Source organism: Crinia signifera, chromosome 1, assembly GCF_055691185.1.
Source record: "Crinia signifera chromosome 1, ASM5569118v1, whole genome shotgun sequence".
NCBI lineage: Eukaryota > Metazoa > Chordata > Amphibia > Anura > Myobatrachidae > Crinia > Crinia signifera.
Window position 1 is genome coordinate 301,461,821 of NC_139217.1, and position 19,441 is coordinate 301,481,261.

At 41.3% G+C, this 19,441-nt stretch overlaps 2 protein-coding genes across 5 annotated transcripts in view; both read left to right on the top strand.

The window, feature by feature from the left end:
• LOC146077701 (zinc-regulated GTPase metalloprotein activator 1A-like) overlaps positions 1–19,441 on the top strand; it is a 63,336-nt gene that overhangs the window by 27,481 nt on the left and 16,414 nt on the right. For all 4 annotated transcript variants that reach the window (XM_083186059.1, XM_083186060.1, XM_083186057.1 and 1 more), the window contains 5 exons: positions 502–548; positions 9,279–9,365; positions 10,266–10,310; positions 13,096–13,152; positions 16,732–16,780. In XM_083186059.1, coding sequence (XP_083042185.1) covers positions 502–548; positions 9,279–9,365; positions 10,266–10,310; positions 13,096–13,152; positions 16,732–16,780 — 285 coding nt within the window. The remainder of the gene's footprint in view (positions 1–501; positions 549–9,278; positions 9,366–10,265; positions 10,311–13,095; positions 13,153–16,731; positions 16,781–19,441) is intronic.
• LOC146077655 (putative G-protein coupled receptor 21) overlaps positions 1–19,441 on the top strand; it is a 106,494-nt gene that overhangs the window by 26,720 nt on the left and 60,333 nt on the right. The window lies entirely within an intron of this gene.

Genomic DNA, 19,441 nt, shown 5'->3' on the forward strand with positions numbered 1-19,441 from the left:
TGTAGATTTGCTTTTGGAATGACTACTATTAATTAAGCAATTGCATCCTTTTAATATTTAACAATACATTGTCAATATTTTATTATCTTGCTAGAAATAAATTAATATAAGAGAAAAGAGGGAAAGGGACTGTTTGATGGGGAACGCACTGAAGAATGTACAAAGTTAAAATATAACCTTTATTGGTTTATTTAACATTTCCTGTATCTTAAGATACAGGAAATGTTAAATAAACCATTAAAGGTTATATTTTAACTTTGTACATTCTTCAGTGTGTTCCCCATCAAACAGTCCCTTTCCCTCTTTTCTCTTATATTGTATATTTGACTGTGAGGAACAGCACCCCCATAAGCTATATAAAAATTAGGGGTCTCTCCAAAAACACCACTCAAAACCAACGGTGTGCAGATGCATAACTCGCTCCCTAGAGGAGTAAAAAAAACCTAGAAATAAATTAAGCAAGCCATATGCAATGTAACCGTTTTTGTTGTTGTTTTTAAGCACCTAACAGAAGAGAAACCTGAAGGATTTATAAACGAAGCTGCTAGGTAACCTGTATATTTCTTGTTCTGTGGCAAATGTGTGTGTTTGTGTGTGTGTGTCAATATATATATATATATATATATATATATATATCATCACATATCATCTGACGACGAGACTTAGTGTCTCGAAACGTTGTGTTTAAATAAAAGTTTTTTTCACTATATAAGTCCCTGGAGTGCCGTGTTGGAAGCCACCTGCTGTAAGGGGAGTGTCAGCTTCATACTGGATGTTATATATAGTGTAATCCAAGAACAGCATAAGCAGCGGCCCCGGTGCCTTCCAACAGAAGATTAAATAAACTATCGTGGTACAGGTGGCACGGAGTGAGTGCTGCAATTCTTTTTTCTATTCAACTTTTTAATTTTGGTATGAAAAATGTCTACATATGAAATAGTTACCTCATACCTAGAGCATGATTTAACCCCTTCACGACATTTGACGTATATATACGTCATGGCCGGGAAGTACTTCCCGACCGTTGACGTATATATACGTCATGGCTTAAAACTGTCACTGCGTCTAGAGACGCAGTGACAGAGGGACGATGTCTGCTGTCCCTGACAGCAGACATGTCCGTGCATGCCCAGGGGGGGCTGCGATGCCGCCCCCCCGTCGGCGATCGCTGTGATTGGCTGTTCAGTGTGAACAGCCATTCACAGCGTTTTCTGTGTCACCGGCGAATAACGTTCGCCGGTGACACGGGATCAGAGGTGATTGGTGCTGTAAAGTACAGCACCAATCACCGCGGGGTGTAAGGGTGACACTGGTGTCACCCCACCTCACCCCGCCCGCCCCCAAAGGCCGTGATTGGTTTGTCGGACCGACGGACCAATCACAGCCAAGGAGGGGGATTTAAACTAACGGTGACTGCACTGCAGACGCCATTCCGGTCTGGAATAGCGTGCAGTGCGGTCACCGTGCCCAGCTGCCGCCACTACTGACCAGAACCCATCCAAATACTTACCTGATCACTGCCTAGATATTGCTTATTCTTGTGACATCTTGTGACATCCTGTGATATCTTGTGCTGCTGCGAGTTATTAGATAGAGAGATAGAGAGAGAGAGATAGAGAGAGATAGAGAGGCCTAGTGCTATATTTTGTGCTGCTGCAGTGTGATAGAGCTATAGATAGAGAGATAGAGAGAGATAGAGAGAGAGAGATAGAGAGATAGTGACAGATTGTGCTATATATTTTTTATATAACTGAAAGAGATAGAGAGAGATAGAGAGGCCTAGTGCTATATTTTGTGCTGCTGCAGTGTGATAGAGCTATAGATAGATAGAGAGAGATAGAGAGAGAGAGATAGAGAGTGATAGAGAGATAGTGACAGATTGTGCTATATATTTTTATATAACTGACTGCTGCCCCCCCTTTTGTGCTGATCAGTATAAATTAACTGATCAGCAACTTTTTGGGGGCGCAGGTTTTTTTTTATATATATATACCTGTCAGTGCTGCTGCTGCAGTGTCATAGAGTGATAGATAGTGAGAGATAGAGAGATAGAGAGAGATAGTGACAGAGAGTGATAGAGAGTGCTAAATTTTGTGTCTGCTGCCCCCGCCTTTTGTGCTGATCACTACAGTATATCTGAGGTGATCAGCAACTTTTTGGGGGTACAGAGGTTTTTTTATATATACCTGTCAGTTGCTGCCAGTTGCACTGTCAGTTGCACCAAAGGTTGTGCACCTGCTGCCCCTCACTGGTAATCAGTGTCGCATCACTGATCACCTTTTTTTATTTTTTGTGAGTGCTGTGGGGTCTTTTTTAAAAAAATTTTTTACACACACTGTGATTTTGTGTGTGTCCTGTGGCCACTGTGCGCTGATCAGTGACGTACATCACTGATCAGCTTTTTCGGCACAGGGTTGATCTATTTTTTTTTTTTTTTGATCAAATTCCTGTTGCCTTTGAGCGCTGTTCAGTGACGGACGTTACTGACCAACATCTGTGCTCAATTTTTGGCGCAGGACCTTTTTTTTTTTTTAACCCCTTCCATTTTTTCTTTTTTTAACCCCTTCCATTTTTTTTTTTTTAACCCCTTCCATTTTTTTTTTTTTAACCCTTCAATTTTTTTTTTTTTGTATTTTTTTTTTCTGCACTACATACACACTACACACTACATACCCCCCGGGTTGAAATAAAGTTTGTACCCCCCCCTACACTATACACGTGTTGAAACATTTCACTACCAGTAACACAAAAATATAAATGGCATCCCAAATGTCATCCCAAATGTCATCCCAGTCATCCAGAAGAATGTATTCAGTGGAGGAGGCATATGCCATGCTTGCCTCTGACTCTGACACAGCAAGTGAGGCAAGCGGGGAATTTGAAGGATTCGTCTTAAGCTCTTCTTCCTCCTCTGGTGATGAGGGACCCCCTCAAAGACGCCCCCGTAGAGCAGCTGAGACCCCCCCCCCAATAATTGATCTCGTATGGACCCCACCACCAGACAATTTTGAGCCCCAGGTTCCTGAGTTTTTGGCCATCCCAGGAATCCAATTTGATTCAACAGGTCTCAGAGAAATTGACTTTTTCAAATTATTTTTCTCTGATGATTTAATAAATTTAATGGTGGACCAAACTAATTTATATGCCCAGCAGTTTATTGCTCAAAACCCCACGTCATCATTTGCTAGGTGGACCCCTGTAGATGCAGTAGAGATGATGACGTTTTGGGGTCTGGTGTTACATATGGGCATAGTAAAAAAGCCACAAATTAGGCAATATTGGAGTACAGATGTTCTGTACAGCACCCCATTTCACCGTATGGCCATGCCCCGGGCTCGTTTTGAGGCAATCCATAAATTTATACATTACACCGATAATGCACAGTGCCCACCCAGAGATGATCCCACCTTTGACAGGCTATTCAAAGTCAGGCCGGTCATTGATCATTTCAGTGCCAAATTTGCAGAGCTATACATCCCTGATAAATGTATTAGTATCGACGAGTCCCTTATACATTTTAAAGGAAGGGTTAAATTCCGCCAGTACCTTCCCAGTAAGAGGGCAAGGTATGGCCTAAAAATGTATAAGCTGTGTGAAAGCACCACAGGGTACACCCACAAGTTTAGGGTATATGAAGGGAAGGATTCAAGAATTGAACCACCAGAATGCCCCCCCTCCCTCGTAGGTGTTAGTGGAAAAATTGTCTGGGATTTAATGCACCCCTTCCTGGATAAGGGTTATCACCTCTATGTGGATAACTTTTACACCAGCATCCCCCTGTTTAAGGCCCTTGGTTCAAGAGGTACAGCAGCTTGCGGTACTGTGCGCAAGAACCAAAGAGGCCTCCCCAAAACGCACATTGCCCAAGTAATGAGAAGGGGTGAAAGCAGGGGAATATGCACCGAAAATATGTTGTTGGTCAAATATAAGGACAAGAGGGATGTCCTTATACTGACAACAATTCATGGAGACAGTACCACCTCCATCCCTGTACGAGGTACCAGTACCCACACCTCAAAACCAAATTGTATCCTAGATTACAATAAGTACATGGGCGGAGTGGATCTTTCAGATCAGGTACTGAAGCCGTACAGTGCCCTGCGGAAAACAAATATCTGGTACAAGAAGCTGGCCGTGTATATCATCCAGATGGCACTGTATAACGCTTACGTGCTATTCCGTTCTACCGGCCAGAGGGGGACATTTATGCACTTTCAAGAGGAAGTCATAAAGAGCCTAATATTTGGGAATCAGCAGGCAGAGGGCCCCAGTACTTCTAGTACTGGCCCCCGTATTGTACCAGGGCAGCATTTTCCCAACGAAATCCCCTCCACTGCAAGAAAGGGCAGGACACAAAAAAGGTGCAAAGTTTGCTATAAAAAGGGAATAAGAAAGGAAACTATTTTCCACTGTGAAACTTGCCCCGACAAACCCGGCCTATGTATAAAGGAGTGTTTCAAAATATACCACACATCTATGGATTATTAGGTTCATCATTTCACCGTGCTTCGGGGGTCTTGCTAATGCCACATAGCACCCACCATTCATTCCACCAGAATCTGAGCTGCAAAATCCAAAAATCACTCATTCCCTTCTGAGTCCTGCCATGCACCCAACTGGTATTTTTTGGTCACATGTGAGGCATTGCCGTACTCTGGAGAAATGGGGGCACAGATTTTGGGGTGCTTTGTCTCCTTCATTCCTTGTGAAAATGAAAAATTTTGAGCCAGAAGTACATTTTTGTGTAAAAAATTTATTTTTTTCATTTTCACTGCCCAGTTGTACCAAAATTGATGAAACCCCTGGGGGTTTGAAATGTACACTATACCCCTAGATGAATTCCCTGAGGGGTGTAGTTTGCAAAATGGGGTCACTTGTGGGGGGGTTCCACTGTATTGGTAATGCAACATAGCACCCACCATTCATTCCACCAAAATCTGTGCTCCAAAATCCAAAAATCACTCCTTCCCTTCTGAGTCCTGCCATGCACCCAACTGGTATTTTTTGGTCACATGTGAGGCATTGCCGTACTCTGGAGAAATGGGGGCACAGATTTTGGGGTGCTTTGTCTCCTTCATTCCTTGTGAAAATGAAAAATTTTGAGCCAGAAGTACATTTTTGTGTAAAAAATTTATTTTTTTCATTTTCACTGCCCAGTTGTACCAAAATTTATGAAACCCCTGGGGGTTTGAAATGTACACTATACCCCTAGATGAATTCCCTGAGGGGTGTACTTTGCAAAATGGGGTGACTTGTGGGGGGGTTCCACTGTATTGGTGCAACATAGCACCCACCATTCATTCCACCAAAATCTGTGCTGCAAAATCCAAAAATCACTCCTTCCCTTCTGAGTCCTGCCATGCACCCAACTGGTATTTTTTGGTCACATGTGAGGCATTGCCGTACTCTGGAGAAATGGGGGCACAGATTTTGGGGTGCTTTGTCTCCTTCATTCCTTGTGAAAATGAAAAATTTTGAGCCAGAAGTACATTTTTGTGTAAAAAATTTATTTTTTTCATTTTCACTGCCCAGTTGTACCAAAATTGATGAAACCCCTGGGGGTTTGAAATGTACACTATACCCCTAGATGAATTCCCTGAGGGGTGTAGTTTGCAAAATGGGGTCACTTGTGGGGGGGTTCCACTGTATTGGTGCTTGGGGGGTCTTGCTAATGCGACATAGCACCCACCAAAATTCCACCAGAATCTGAGCTGCAAAATCCAAAAATCACTCCTTCCCTTCTAAGTCCTGCCATGCACCCAACTGGTATTTTTTGGTCACATGTGAGGCATTGCCGTACTCGGGAGAAATTGGGGCACAGATTTTGGGGTGCTTTGTCTCCTTCATTCCTTGTGAAAATGAAAAATTTTGAGCCAGAACTGCATGTTTGTGTAAAAAAATGTAATTTTCCATTTTCACATCCCAGTTGTACCAAAATTGGTGAAACCCCTTGGGGTTTGAAATGTACACTATACCCCTAGATGAATTCCCTGAGGGGTGTAGTTTGCAAAATGGGGTCACTTGTGGGGGGGTTCCACTGTATTGGTGCTTGGGGGGTCTTGCTAATGCGACATAGCACCCACCAAAATTCCACCAGAATCTGAGCTGCAAAATCCAAAAATCACTCCTTCCCTTCTAAGTCCTGCCATGCACCCAACTGGTATTTTTTTGTCACATGTGAGGCATTGCCGTACTCTGGAGAAATGGGGGCACAGATTTTGGGGTGCTTTGTCTCCTTCATTCCTTGTGAAAATGAAAAATTTTGAGCCAGAACTGCATGTTTGTGTAAAAAAATGTAATTTTCCATTTTCACATCCCAGTTGTACCAAAATTGGTGAAACCCCTGGGGGTTTGAAATGTACACTATACCCCTAGATGAATTCCCTGAGGGGTGTACTTTGCAAAATGGGGTGACTTGTGGGGGGGTTCCACTGTATTGGCGCAACATAGCACCCACCATTCATTCCACCAAAATCTGTGCTGCAAAATCCAAAAATCACTCCTTCCCTTCTGAGTCCTGCCATGCACCCAACTGGTATTTTTTGGTCACATGTGAGGCATTGCCGTACTCGGGAGAAATTGGGGCACAGATTTTGGGGTGCTTTGTCTCCTTCATTCCTTGTGAAAATGAAAAATTTTGAGCCAGAGCTGCATGTTTGTGTAAAAAAATGTAATTTTCCATTTTCACATCCCAGTTGTACCAAAATTGGTGAAACCCCTGGGGGTTTGAAATGTACACTATACCCCTAGATGAATTCCCTGAGGGGTGTAGTTTGCAAAATGGGGTCACTTGTGGGGGGGTTCCACTGTATTGGTGCTTGGGGGGTCTTGCTAATGCGACATAGCACCCACCAAAATTCCACCAGAATCTGAGCTGCAAAATCCAAAAATCACTCCTTCCCTTCTAAGTCCTGCCATGCACCCAACTGGTATTTTTTTGTCACATGTGAGGCATTGCCGTACTCTGGAGAAATGGGGGCACAGATTTTGGGGTGCTTTGTCTCCTTCATTCCTTGTGAAAATGAAAAATTTTGAGCCAGAAGTACATTTTTGTGTAAAAAAATGTAATTTTTCATTTTCACTGCCCAGTTGTATCAAAATTGATGAAACCCCTGGGGGTTTGAAATGTACACTATACCCCTAGATGAATTCCCTGAGGGGTGTACTTTGCAAAATGGGGTGACTTGTGGGGGGGTTCCACTGTATTGGTGCTTTGGGAGTCTTGCTAATGCAACATAGCACCCACCATTCATTCCACCAAAATCTTTGCTGCAAAATCCAAAAATCACTCCTTCCCTTCTGAGTCCTGCCATGCACCCAACTGGTATTTTTTGGTCACATGTGAGGCATTGCCGTACTCGGGAGAAATTGGGGCACAGATTTTGGGGTGCTTTGTCTCCTTCATTCCTTGTGAAAATGAAAAAATTTGAGCCAGAACTGCATGTTTGTGTAAAAAAATGTAATTTTCCATTTTCACATCCCAGTTGTACCAAAATTGGTGAAACCCCTGGGGGTTTGAAATGTACACTATACCCCTAGATGAATTCCCTGAGGGGTGTACTTTGCAAAATGGGGTGACTTGTGGGGGGGTTCCACTGTATTGGTGCAACATAGCACCCACCATTCATTCCACCAAAATCTGTGCTGCAAAATCCAAAAATCACTCCTTCCCTTCTGAGTCCTGCCATGCACCCAACTGGTATTTTTTGGTCACATGTGAGGCATTGCCGTACTCGGGAGAAATTGGGGCACAGATTTTGGGGTGCTTTGTCTCCTTCATTCCTTGTGAAAATGAAAAATTTTGAGCCAGAACTGCATGTTTGTGTAAAAAAATGTAATTTTCCATTTTCACATCCCAGTTGTACCAAAATTGGTGAAACCCCTGGGGGTTTGAAATGTACACTATACCCCTAGATGAATTCCCTGAGGGGTGTAGATTGCAAAATGGGGTGACTTGTGGGGGAGGTTCCTAACTTTTAGCACTTATGGTGCCTAGAAACCTACATGGTGCCTAAAAAAAAATCTCATAAAAAGGAGGCTCCAAAATCAAGTAGGTGCTCCTTCTATTATGAAGCCTGTGGTTTGGTCAACGTGCGCACTAGGGCCACATATAGGATATTTTTGAAAACAAAAGAATTGGGGGAATCAATTTTTAGTCACATTTCTCTAGTAAAATCTACTGTATTCGTTAGAAAAATGTATTAAAATTGAAACTCTGCAAAAAAAAAGAAATTTTGAAATTTCACCTACACTTTGTTTTAATTCCTGTGAAACACCTAAAGGGTTAACAAACTTCCAAAATGCTGTTTTGAATACTGTGAGGGGTGCAGTTTTTGAAATGGCATCATTTATGGGGGTGTCTCACATACAAGTCCCTCAAAGTCACATCAGAACTGAACTGGTCCCTAAAAAAATCAGTGTTTGAAATTTTCATGAAAATTTGAGAATTTGCTAGTCATATTTGAAGCCTCCTAGTGTCCAAAAAAATGAAAAGGAGGTTGAAATAATGATTGCAACATAAAGTAGACATATGGTCTTTGTTAGTTATTAACTATTTTAAGTGGTATGATTATATGTCTCACAAGCAGAAAATGTGACATTTTGCATATTGCTAAATTTTCCATTTTTTCACGATATTTTGGTATTTTTCACAAAAAAACACAGACTGTATCGACGAAAATTTACCACTAACTTGAAGTACAATGTGTCACGAGAAAACAATCTCAAAATCACTGGGATAAGTAAAAGCAAAAAAAAGTTATCCCCACTTAAGTGAGACATGTCAGATTTGAAAAAAAGGGCTCTGTCATGAAGGCACAAACTGGCTCTGTCATGAAGGGGTTAAAGTTGTGTGTGTAGGCGTGACCTTTGCGCACTGTACATATTTGGATACATGTAACTTTATGTCTAGCGTAAAGATATATCCAGTGAAATGTTACTCATTTCTAAAGAGACATCATTGGCTTGTGTTTTCACTCCTCTACATTACTACACTTACTCCTAAATACCCCTGGCTCACATCTTCAACTGCAAGTTTATACACAGAGCTAAGAATACTGGTGCAAGTGGTTTACAAGCGTATAGCAACACATTCATCACAAGACATAGTTGTCATTTTGGCCAACGCTTTTCAGCTAAACTCTAAATTATCCCCTAGTGTGCACTTTTTTTTACATTTTGTTAACTCTACAATTTTATTCTAATAAGCAAATGAAAAGTACACATGTAATGAAGATACTGACCTGAAAGAACAAAAATCTCTTCTATATGTCCTTTAGGCAAGTAGCACTGGCTGATGTGATAGTCATCAACAAGACAGAACTAGTCTCCATTCAAGAGCTGGATACTCTAAGATCCGTGGTCAGGTATATGATATATTACAATTTAATAGAGCTGTACTGGGGTTGTAGTAGAATATCACATACTTTTCAAGCAAAAAAAAAAAAAAAGAGAAAATGTATTTTAGAAATCTTCCAGATCACTTTATTAAAGTCCTTGGACCATACGGCTTTGCACTACACTTTTTCTCGCTGTAACTGTGTTTCACTGTTCCTCCTTGCTGTAACTTTTTCTCACTGCTACTCATTGATGTGATGTTGTCTCTTTGCTCCTCCTTGCTAGGTGTGTACACACTGGCCGATATATTGGCTGCTTGATTGAATGGCCGATATGCCGATGCACCGTCGCCCAGTGTGTCCAAGCGATATATCTGTGAATGGCGTTGTTTACTGATATATGGCGTCGGCTCTGCAACACAGCCGATGCCCGATATATCAAGAGATATATTGGTGCATCGTGCTGTGTGTACAGCCACACCGGGAGCCGCTGGTGATTGACAACTCAGTTGGCATGCACCCGCCCACTTGTGATGTCGGTTCCGATGGATCGGGCAGTTTGAATGGAGAACATGCTGCGTGAGCCATCTGTAGATAAATCTGAAGATCAGTTGATCTGCAGATATATCTGTTAGTGTGTACCCAGCTTTACTCTGACTTTTACCTCACTGCTTCACTTAAGTAAATATATTTTTTTGCTGTATCTCTTTTTGTGTGATTATAACTTGTTGGTATTGGGCATATGCTTTCCTGTTTCTATGTCGTTTTTTCTAGATATCTGTTTCCTTTATTTTTGCACTTGGTCAGTACCAATCAAAGACTGGTAATTGTTAATATAGAGCTACAGACTGTTGACCTATGAAGAATACAAATACAGCTTTTTGTAAATACTGTTATCTGTGACTTATGTAACTATGGTTCCCTTTTCAGATCAATAAATGGAGTGGTGAAAGTTCTAGAAACTCAAAGATCAAGGTACTTGTTTCAACTTTGCACTGTATTATTTAACACATTTTATTGGAAATTGGGTTACATGTTTAGATACTTCTCTCCATGATATCATCGTCTATAAAATCTATACAGCAGTTGTCAATCAGATATATGTATTACAACATTCAGATTTACTAAACCTTTTTGCAAACCTGACCTATAAATTGACAGTTATGAGCTGGGTTTGTTATCACTGGCTACTTTATCACTTCACCAGGCTTAATAAAGCTGCCTCTGTATCACCATTGGCCACATCTTACTGCTTGTATGATGCTGTGCAGAAAACATCACAAGAAGGGCACTATCACAAACCATTTTGTGGCCTGTCCCTTCCATACGTGGCTTTGTATTGAGCAGGGAAGTTCGACCAATTGTCGATGCTTTCAGGCAGCAAACTGCAGGGAAAACATAGATTTTGGCACTGCGCACAGGGAAATGTGGTGGGACAGATAATGGGGATAGCTGATGTTGAGTCCTATTATGTTACTGCAGTTATTCATATTTCTTGTGTGTTATTTGTTTACCTGCAGACTATTTCGGTTACGGCCATTGCAAATGTATTCTGTCACATCACAGTTCAAGTCGTTTTATGTGAAAAATAAATAGTATTTAGTAAATAGTATTTAGTGAAAGTGTTAAAGTTTAGAAGGAATTGTAATGCTTTGTATGAGAGAATGAAACAAGAATCTTCTCACAAGACCGTCTTTTCAAAGAATGATTAAAATGTGCATGGTCTGTTTTACCAGTTTACTGCTCCACTTTTCAGATACTTTAATCCTGAGGCATCCTACATTTGCATTGTCTGTAGCCTGCTGCTTGCTGGGAAATCAGTATCCTGCTGGCGTGACTTTCCGCAGTGTATATCAGTTTCTGTACAGGCTGTCATGTCCGTTTACACGGCATACTTCCATGCTGGTTTTAGACTTTCTGTTTAATTTAAAATCAATGTACCTAATGTTTCATTATCGCATTATGTCAATAGCATTCTCCCTGTATTTAAGAGGTGCAAGCTGCGTGAAAAGCAATTTTCTAATTAAACATTTTGCAGTGTAAGTCTGGAGAAAGGCTAAGGCCCACATGTATACAATGCTGCAACACACAAATGTGGGGATGTTGGAAGACATTTTGAGACCTATGCCACAGCAGATACAAACAAGATGAACTGGTGTTTTTGGGTGAAATACCTGCAAATATTGTTTGCTAAAGGGCCCCATAGGTAGAACTAGAAAATTCCATTGTCTGTTTGTTTCTTGCAGTATTTTCATGTTTTTCATATCTTAATGCTTATAAAATTCCTAAACTCTGTCCTCAACAACCCGTAACAGTTACAATTTTCCAGTTCCCTCAACAGTAGCACTGTGTACCAACAACTGTCACATCTTAAAAATCCACAGGGACCTGGAAAGCATAAACTGTGTGAGAACAAAGTTTGGGAAACACTGTTAAAATTGTACAGTATATTTGAGGACATCTCCTGGACCTCCACAGTGATACAATTGGGGGTCTGGGGTGCATAGCCATGCCCCTTCCTACAAAACCCTTCCTCCCTTTTGCAGGACATGCTGTATTCTAGGGATGGCCATCGGAGGGTCACCATTGATGGTACCATTGATTGATAACCACAATGGTGTGAATCCATCTGCAAGAGAACCATGTATAGGTTCACCCACTGATGCGCTCCCCTGATTTAGTGAGCACTGAATTGCATGCCAATCAGATCCCGGGTGTGGGGCGTCACAGGTGTCAGGGTGCGGGGCTAGGCTCTGTATCCTGACCACTGAAAAAAGGGGGTGGGATTAACGTTCTCTAGTTGCGCAGAGAGTGTAAATAATGTGAGTGATGAGCACATATACAAAGTAATCGACATAAAGTGAAAAAAAATGTTTTCTAAAGTAGTCCGTTCTTTTTTTTATGTCTCTGATTTACTTCAGTCCTGATGATCTTAGACGATCCTATAACGTCCCAGAGTTTAAGGTAAGTATTTCTTGTGGTGTTCCAACAAGTGACAGGTGATCGTTGCTCAACAAATATGTGAAAAAAATAAAAGAAATGTTTAAATGATACAGTGTGTTGATTGATTGATTCATTGTCAATCAATAATCAGCACACCGTATAATTTACACATTTGTTTTATTTGTATTTTTTTCACATATTTGTTGAGCAACGATCACCTGTCACTTGTTGGAACACCACAAGAAATACTTACCTTAAACTCTGGGACGTTATAGGATCGTCTAAGATCATCAGGACTGAAGTAAATCAGAGACATAAAAAAAAGAACGGACTACTTTGGAAAAATGTGATCTATTTTTTTTTTTTCACTTTATGTTGATTACTTTGTATATGTGCTCATCACTCACATTATGTACACTCTGCGCCACTAGAGAACGTTAATCCCACCCCCTTTTTTCAGTATTCAGCCATAGATCCTGCGAGATCTATTTAGGTATTAACACATCTTAAGGCAGCACTGCACCCAAAGCTATTCACACTATTCCCCCCCTTTTCTTTTTTGCACTGTCTGTATCCTGACCACTTTGGAGAAAAAAAAAAAACTTATCTGGTTCTCCCCCCATCAATGTTAAAAGTAGATACCTTCGATCATAGACCACTGGTGATTTTAAAAATCAACCATTGATGGTGAATGACCATTACTACTGTAAGCATACACATTTGGGTGTCACAGGGGTAAGTGACGCATTGCATCCATTTTTCCCATTTTAGGATTCACATGCCATATAACATTTTATTGTATGTTTTTGTTTTCTAGGGTGGACTTAACAGAGATTTTAGATTTGCACGCCTTTGACAATATGTCTGGTAAAAGGTACTGTATATATTTAATACATGTTTTTAAAACTTTCCTGTCAGTTAAAGTCTGCAGCAACAATTGCACTGTGATATATAAGAGCTGTAAAGTTTAGCTAGGTACAGTATCTTCCATTCTCTGTAATGCTGTACCTCTGATGTTTATCGCTGTACAAATGCTGTGGAACTACTTATCTCAGGATGCCCTGCCAAGTTATAAGTGCAGCTGCAAAGCTCTGATTCCAGCTTCACTCTGTAAAAACACAAAGCTATTTTACAGTGTAATGTATCCTCTATGCACAATTTTGGACAAACTTGATCAAGAGGCCATTAGTGGTATTATTGTTAATTTACAGTACGGAAGGTGTAATGGTTGCCATTACTGCCTGACAGCACTGAGGACATGGGTTCCCAACATGACCCTAACTATATGTTGTTTGTATAATCTCCATGTATTTGGGTGGGTTTCATCCAGGTAATTCCGTTTCCTCCCAAATCCAAAAATATATTGGCACAGTAGGTTAATTGGCTCCTGACCAAAAAAAAAAATAGTTTGCATGTTTTTAGGGCAGACTAACTGGGCCAAGTGGTTCTTATCTGCCGTCATAGTCATCACTTCTAGAAATATTTCCTTTGCTGATATTTACATTCATTAGTTTTACATGCCGCACCTACTGACATGAGCAGATGAAAGCCTTTGTCCCACTTTCCTGTCATAAGGGTGCAGCATTATTGTGTACACAGTATATGGTAAACCTCAGTCACAACAATGTGCTTGCATATTTGTGACCTCTGTATGTGACTATCTATTCCAAGGGTGCCATAGGGAAAGTGGGTAGGGGACAATGATAGTCTCAGCATTTTAACTGTGCTTGCTTCATAATATTAAACATGCCGCTTTATGAGCAAGCTTATAGATGTAATGCCTGCATGGTTATTAGGTTTAATGTATCATTAGAACTGTGTCAGGACACTGGGACCAGTATTGTTATATAATCATTGTTGACATGCTGACTGCATCCCCCTTAGGAAATAACAAAGTTGTGGAATGATATACACTGGTAAGTCATAACATTAGAACAACTGATTGGTGAAGTGAATAACATTGATTATCTTGTTACAGTGGAACCTATTAGGCAGCAAGTGAACTTTTATTTATTATTTATTAATTATTAACAGTTATTTATTTAGCGCACACATACACAGAGTACAAGGGTTAGGCTGCAGGGGGGGGGGGGGGGGGTTCGGAAGTGCATCAGCGTGATAGAGCGCAGGCTGCATAATGAGGGAGCGCGTCAGTGTAATAGAGCGCAGGCTGCATAATGAGGGAGCGCGTCAGTGTGATAGAGCGCAGGCTGCATAAAGAGGGAGCGCGTCAGTGTAATAGAGCATAGGCTGCACAATGAGGGAGAGCCTCAGTGTAATAGAGCGCAGGCTGCACAATGAGGTAGCGCATCAGTGCAGGCTGCACGTTGATGGAGGGCATCAGTGTGATAGAGGGCAGGCCACACGGTGAGGGATTGTGTCAGTGTGATAGAGCGCTGGGTGAGGGAGCGTGTCAATGTGATAGAGTGTAGGGTGATGGAGCGCATCAGTGTGATAGAGGGCAGGCCACACGGTGAGAGATTGTGTCAGTGTGATAGAGCGCAGGCCGCACGATGAGGGAGGGCGTCAGTGTGATAGAGCGTCAGCGTGATAGAGGGCAGGCCACATGGTGAGGGATTGTGTGCAGCCAGAGGGAGGGCATCAGCATAATATAGCGCAGGCCGCACGATGAGGGAGCGCGTCAGTGTGATAGAGCGCAGGCGGCACAGTGAGAGAGGGCAGTAACACAGCACACCAGCCTCTCCCCCATTCCACAGCATGTCCAGACCCCATCCCTCACCCATGCCAAACCATTGTCTACCCACAGCACACCCGCACGCACGCCTCCCACACCCACAGCACCCACATTTATTTATTAACAGTTTCTTGTATAGCGCATACAAATTCCGCAGCGCTTTACAGAGAATATTTGAACATTCACATCAGTCCCTGCCCCAGTGGAGCTTACACTCTATATTCCCTACCACATATACATGCACACACAGACATTCTAGAGTTAATTTTGTTGGAAGCCAATTAACCTACCTGTATATTTTTGGATTGTGGGAGGAAACCGGAGTACCCGGAGTAAACCCAGGCAAGCACGGGGAGAGTATACAAACTTTGCACAGTTAGGGCCATGGTGGGGATCGAACCTATGACCTCAGTGCTGTGAGGCAGTAATGAAAACCATTACACCATCCGTTCTGCCCATACACACTCCCCTGCGGCAACTCTGCACCTGCCACTCCCCCAACCGTGGTACAGATACACCCACGCACCTGCACCTCCACAACGCACATGGTACCCCTGCACCCAGCCAAAACAACACTGCACCTGCCCATCAACACCCGCAGTACCCATGCACCCCCCCCCCCCCCACCCACAGCAGGGAATCCTCCATATAATACAAACCATATTTCATGCAATAAAGGCGTTCACAGGTTAAGGAGCCCCTTATGACGGTGTGAAGAGCGTCCGTAGGACGCGATGAATCACTTAGTAATATTAGTATATATCTAAGCCCTTCATCAAAACATACAATTGAATGTATAATCAAGGATTATATTGAAGCTGCTTATCTTTTAGAGGGAAGCGCTGGTACCCAGTTTATATTTCTAGTCATCTGTATGCAGCCATGTTGGCCATCAGTATGTTTGTGGGCTTGAGCTAAACTACATGACTGGTTTGGGAAAAGCCATCATTGTTTTGCAGTTTCAACACAGGACATACTATACAGTACGCGTTCTATCTTTGACCCTGTCCTCTCCTTTTTTTTTGTACAGCTACCTTATACATTAATGCATATTAATCATTTAGAGCCAGTGGAGTTAAACACATGGACCTGCATAATTTGATTGTGATAAATGTTACTTTTGTAACATTTCTGTGGTGTTGATATTACCCTATTTAATAAGCTATTTTGTAATAGGACTATGAATTCCACTTTAGTTTAGATTTGCTGTAAGGGAAGGTACTAAATACTGTAGCTAAAGCAATCCTTTCAGGATTAACCAGCTGCGAGGGATTTAACCTGACACCCTTCTTGCTACAATTCCTGCAGAGTCCCATTCACGACAGCATCTTGTCTGCACACACACTTTCCCTCCTTTCTTTCAAGCCCACTGTTACCAATTTACCCCTCACAGATCTGCTTAGACCTTGCAGATGTTTTGTTTTGAAGTCCTTGCGAACCCCCTGGAGATGAGTATTCTGCAATTCACATGGACGTAATCTGGTAGACAATATTTGGCTGCAAATCCCACTGGGATGTCCATATATTGCCTAGTTAAGATTTTATGTAGGGGTGTTTACACTTCTGTCTGATTGAAGAGGTTACAGTGTGTTTTTTTTAACAAGTGTCTCAGGGTCCCTGTTTTATAGACATATCATCAGTCCTTTTGTTCATCATGCCGGAGTAAATGAATACACTAAAATGTAATTCTAAAATACAAATACTTTTAATCTGACTTCTCATGGAGTCCATAAAAAGTGTTTTTTTTTTTATATATAGTTTGCAAGACAAGTTGGTTATCAGCACATCTCATCCACATCTTGATAAGGTAGGCTTTACTTGGTTACTATGATTTTTTAAACCTGTTTAATGTGGTTTCTTAATATCTGTGTACCCAGCTTTACTGTCATCGCAAGATAGTCACGTGCAGTACTAAAACTGCACAGGCCTGATGTTTGTAATGTGCATGTGAGTTATCTTTCCACTAAAATGTATGAAAAATGATCTGTAACCTTATAGTCCCATCTGAATCTTATTCAAAGCAGATATAATTGTACTAAACGAATATAGGCAACACCCTAATGTGTACATGGTACAAAGATGCAGATCATACAGCGTTCTATTGACTGTTCGCTATTTGAGGAGCATTCTGGTGTCTATAATAGGCTGATAAGCAATACAGTGACTACACACATCATTACAATGACATCTACAGGACAAGGAGCTGTAAAGGTAAATTGGAGAGGTGCCAAAAGCGTGTGGCACGGGTTGATGGTTGTCTTGTAGGGGTTGAGGTAGATTTGTTGTTCATGTAAGGAGGTCTCATGGGCGCTGTTATGTGGAGAGGTTTTGATGGCAGGTGAGGATGTATTTGGACAAGGTTTGCTAGTATGAAAGTATTCCCATTATTCATGTAGCGGGCATGCAAGAGATCAGCAGGACTGTAGGCAGGCATGATGGCATGAGGAGGTTATGAGTATCTTGTGGGCATGTGGGGAGATCAGAAGTACATAATGAGCTTTGTGTTTCCTTTATATGGCCAACCCTTTCTCAGTCTCTAGACCAGCAATTGCTATCTTTAGATTATTAAGAATGTACCTAGAGTAATTCTCTTTTTTGCCTCCACCTACATGGTACCTCCCTCAACCATACTTGTTCTCCTATATTGTTAGACATAGAGATAGATCAGTGGCAGATTGCAACTCACGTCTCCTCTGCATGTAACAGGGGCATGGCCTCTACCTAATTTTTGGCTCCTCCCCTGAATTAAGCATCAAGGATACCTTCAGCAGAGATGTCCTGTTTTGGCTGAGGCAGGATGTACTGAATATATCACCAGTAGGGTAACTTTTATGTGGATGAGGCACAAGGATGCCAGGGGCAAAGGAAAGGGATACCAGATACAGGGGCAGATTTCTTAAGCTTGGAGAAGAGATAATCTGGATATAAAGCGGAGAAAAGGTAAAAGGAGATAAAGCAATCAACTCCCAACTGTCTTTTTTAAACACAGCTGATTGGCTGGTGCTTTATCTCCTTTTACCTTTTCTCCAGTTTATCTCTTCTCCTTTTACCTTTTCTCCAGTTTATCTCTTCTCCAAGCTTAATAAATCTGCCCCAAAGAGAGGCTGTGAAGTAACCGGAAGCAAAACAAGATCTCAGTAGCTGGGGTTATGTAGACTGAAGTACTTGCATCCTAAGAAGTACTGAGAACATTTTATTAGGATTACTGCTGAGGATGTGGGTTCTTGGCTGGGTATGGTCATGTGTACGTGATGTTATGGTCAAGTGTACCTGAAGGTCTGACACCTCTAAAGTCTCTTGCTTGTTGGTAATATACATTAGACTTCTGGAGCCTTTATAATACAGATCCTCATTGCCCCCCACCCTCCCTATCCCCCCAGCCCCTTTCTTACATTTTCTCTTTGATGTATGTGATAAGAAGTGGACCCTGTATCTCTGGGGGTAAAGCAAATACATTGGTTATACAATATTTGGTCTTACATCTAATTGCTTCCTACTGTGGGCAGTTCTACCCACTCACCAATCAACATATGAAGGCCTTACATTTCTTTGATTGGTGAATGACTAGTATCAGTCACCAGTAGACATCTGCTGGGTATTACAAGAGAATTGGAACTGCATTCTTCTTAATAAGAAGAAAATTAGAAAAAAAGTTGACTTGAGGCCCTTGCATTTCCTGAGTACACATATCCCCATTTTACCGTGTAGTGTGAAAAGGGATTAGCTGACGTTTGTGCTTTATAGTGTTAATGGGCTGTCATCTGTAGTTAATTACTTTATTTAGGTGTTTATGTCCTTAAAGTTCCCGATCCTTAACGTTTGTTCACCTGAAACAGCACCAGTGTTCCCTGCTTCTCACTTCAAACTTTCGTTTGGTTCTAAATCCAAAAGCAACTTTCTTTAAAATAAAATAAAAACCACAAAATGTAAAGCTGAGCCATTCATTTTTCTCAATCTGTCGGATCAACCATCAGTTGCATTTTGGTAGCAAAAGTTTAACCAATTGTTAATTTGGGTGTATCACAAATCTCTACATTCTAGGAAAATAGTAATTCCACATAAAACTTTAAGGGGCCACTTTAGATCGAAGTGAGGAGCAATTTGTTGTTGTAACTGTGTGAAAGTACCAAAACTTGCCCCCTCTCGCGACAGAATGTGCTATATTAGTGCATTAGTGCTTTGGTAGAGACATCGACCACTGGACACAATACATATCTTACTTTTGTGCAGTGGTAATGTTTACTCTACAATTATTTTAGGGCAGGGCACTTTTTGCAATCGGAAGGGCATATTTTATATTAGAAATTTACATTAGAAAAATAAATAAATAAATATATATATATATATATATATATATATATATATATATATATATATATAATATGTGGATGAAAAAAGCAGGCACTCCGGGGACTTGGATAAATGGAAAAAATGTGTATTAAACAACAGAGCCCTTTTTTTCAAATCT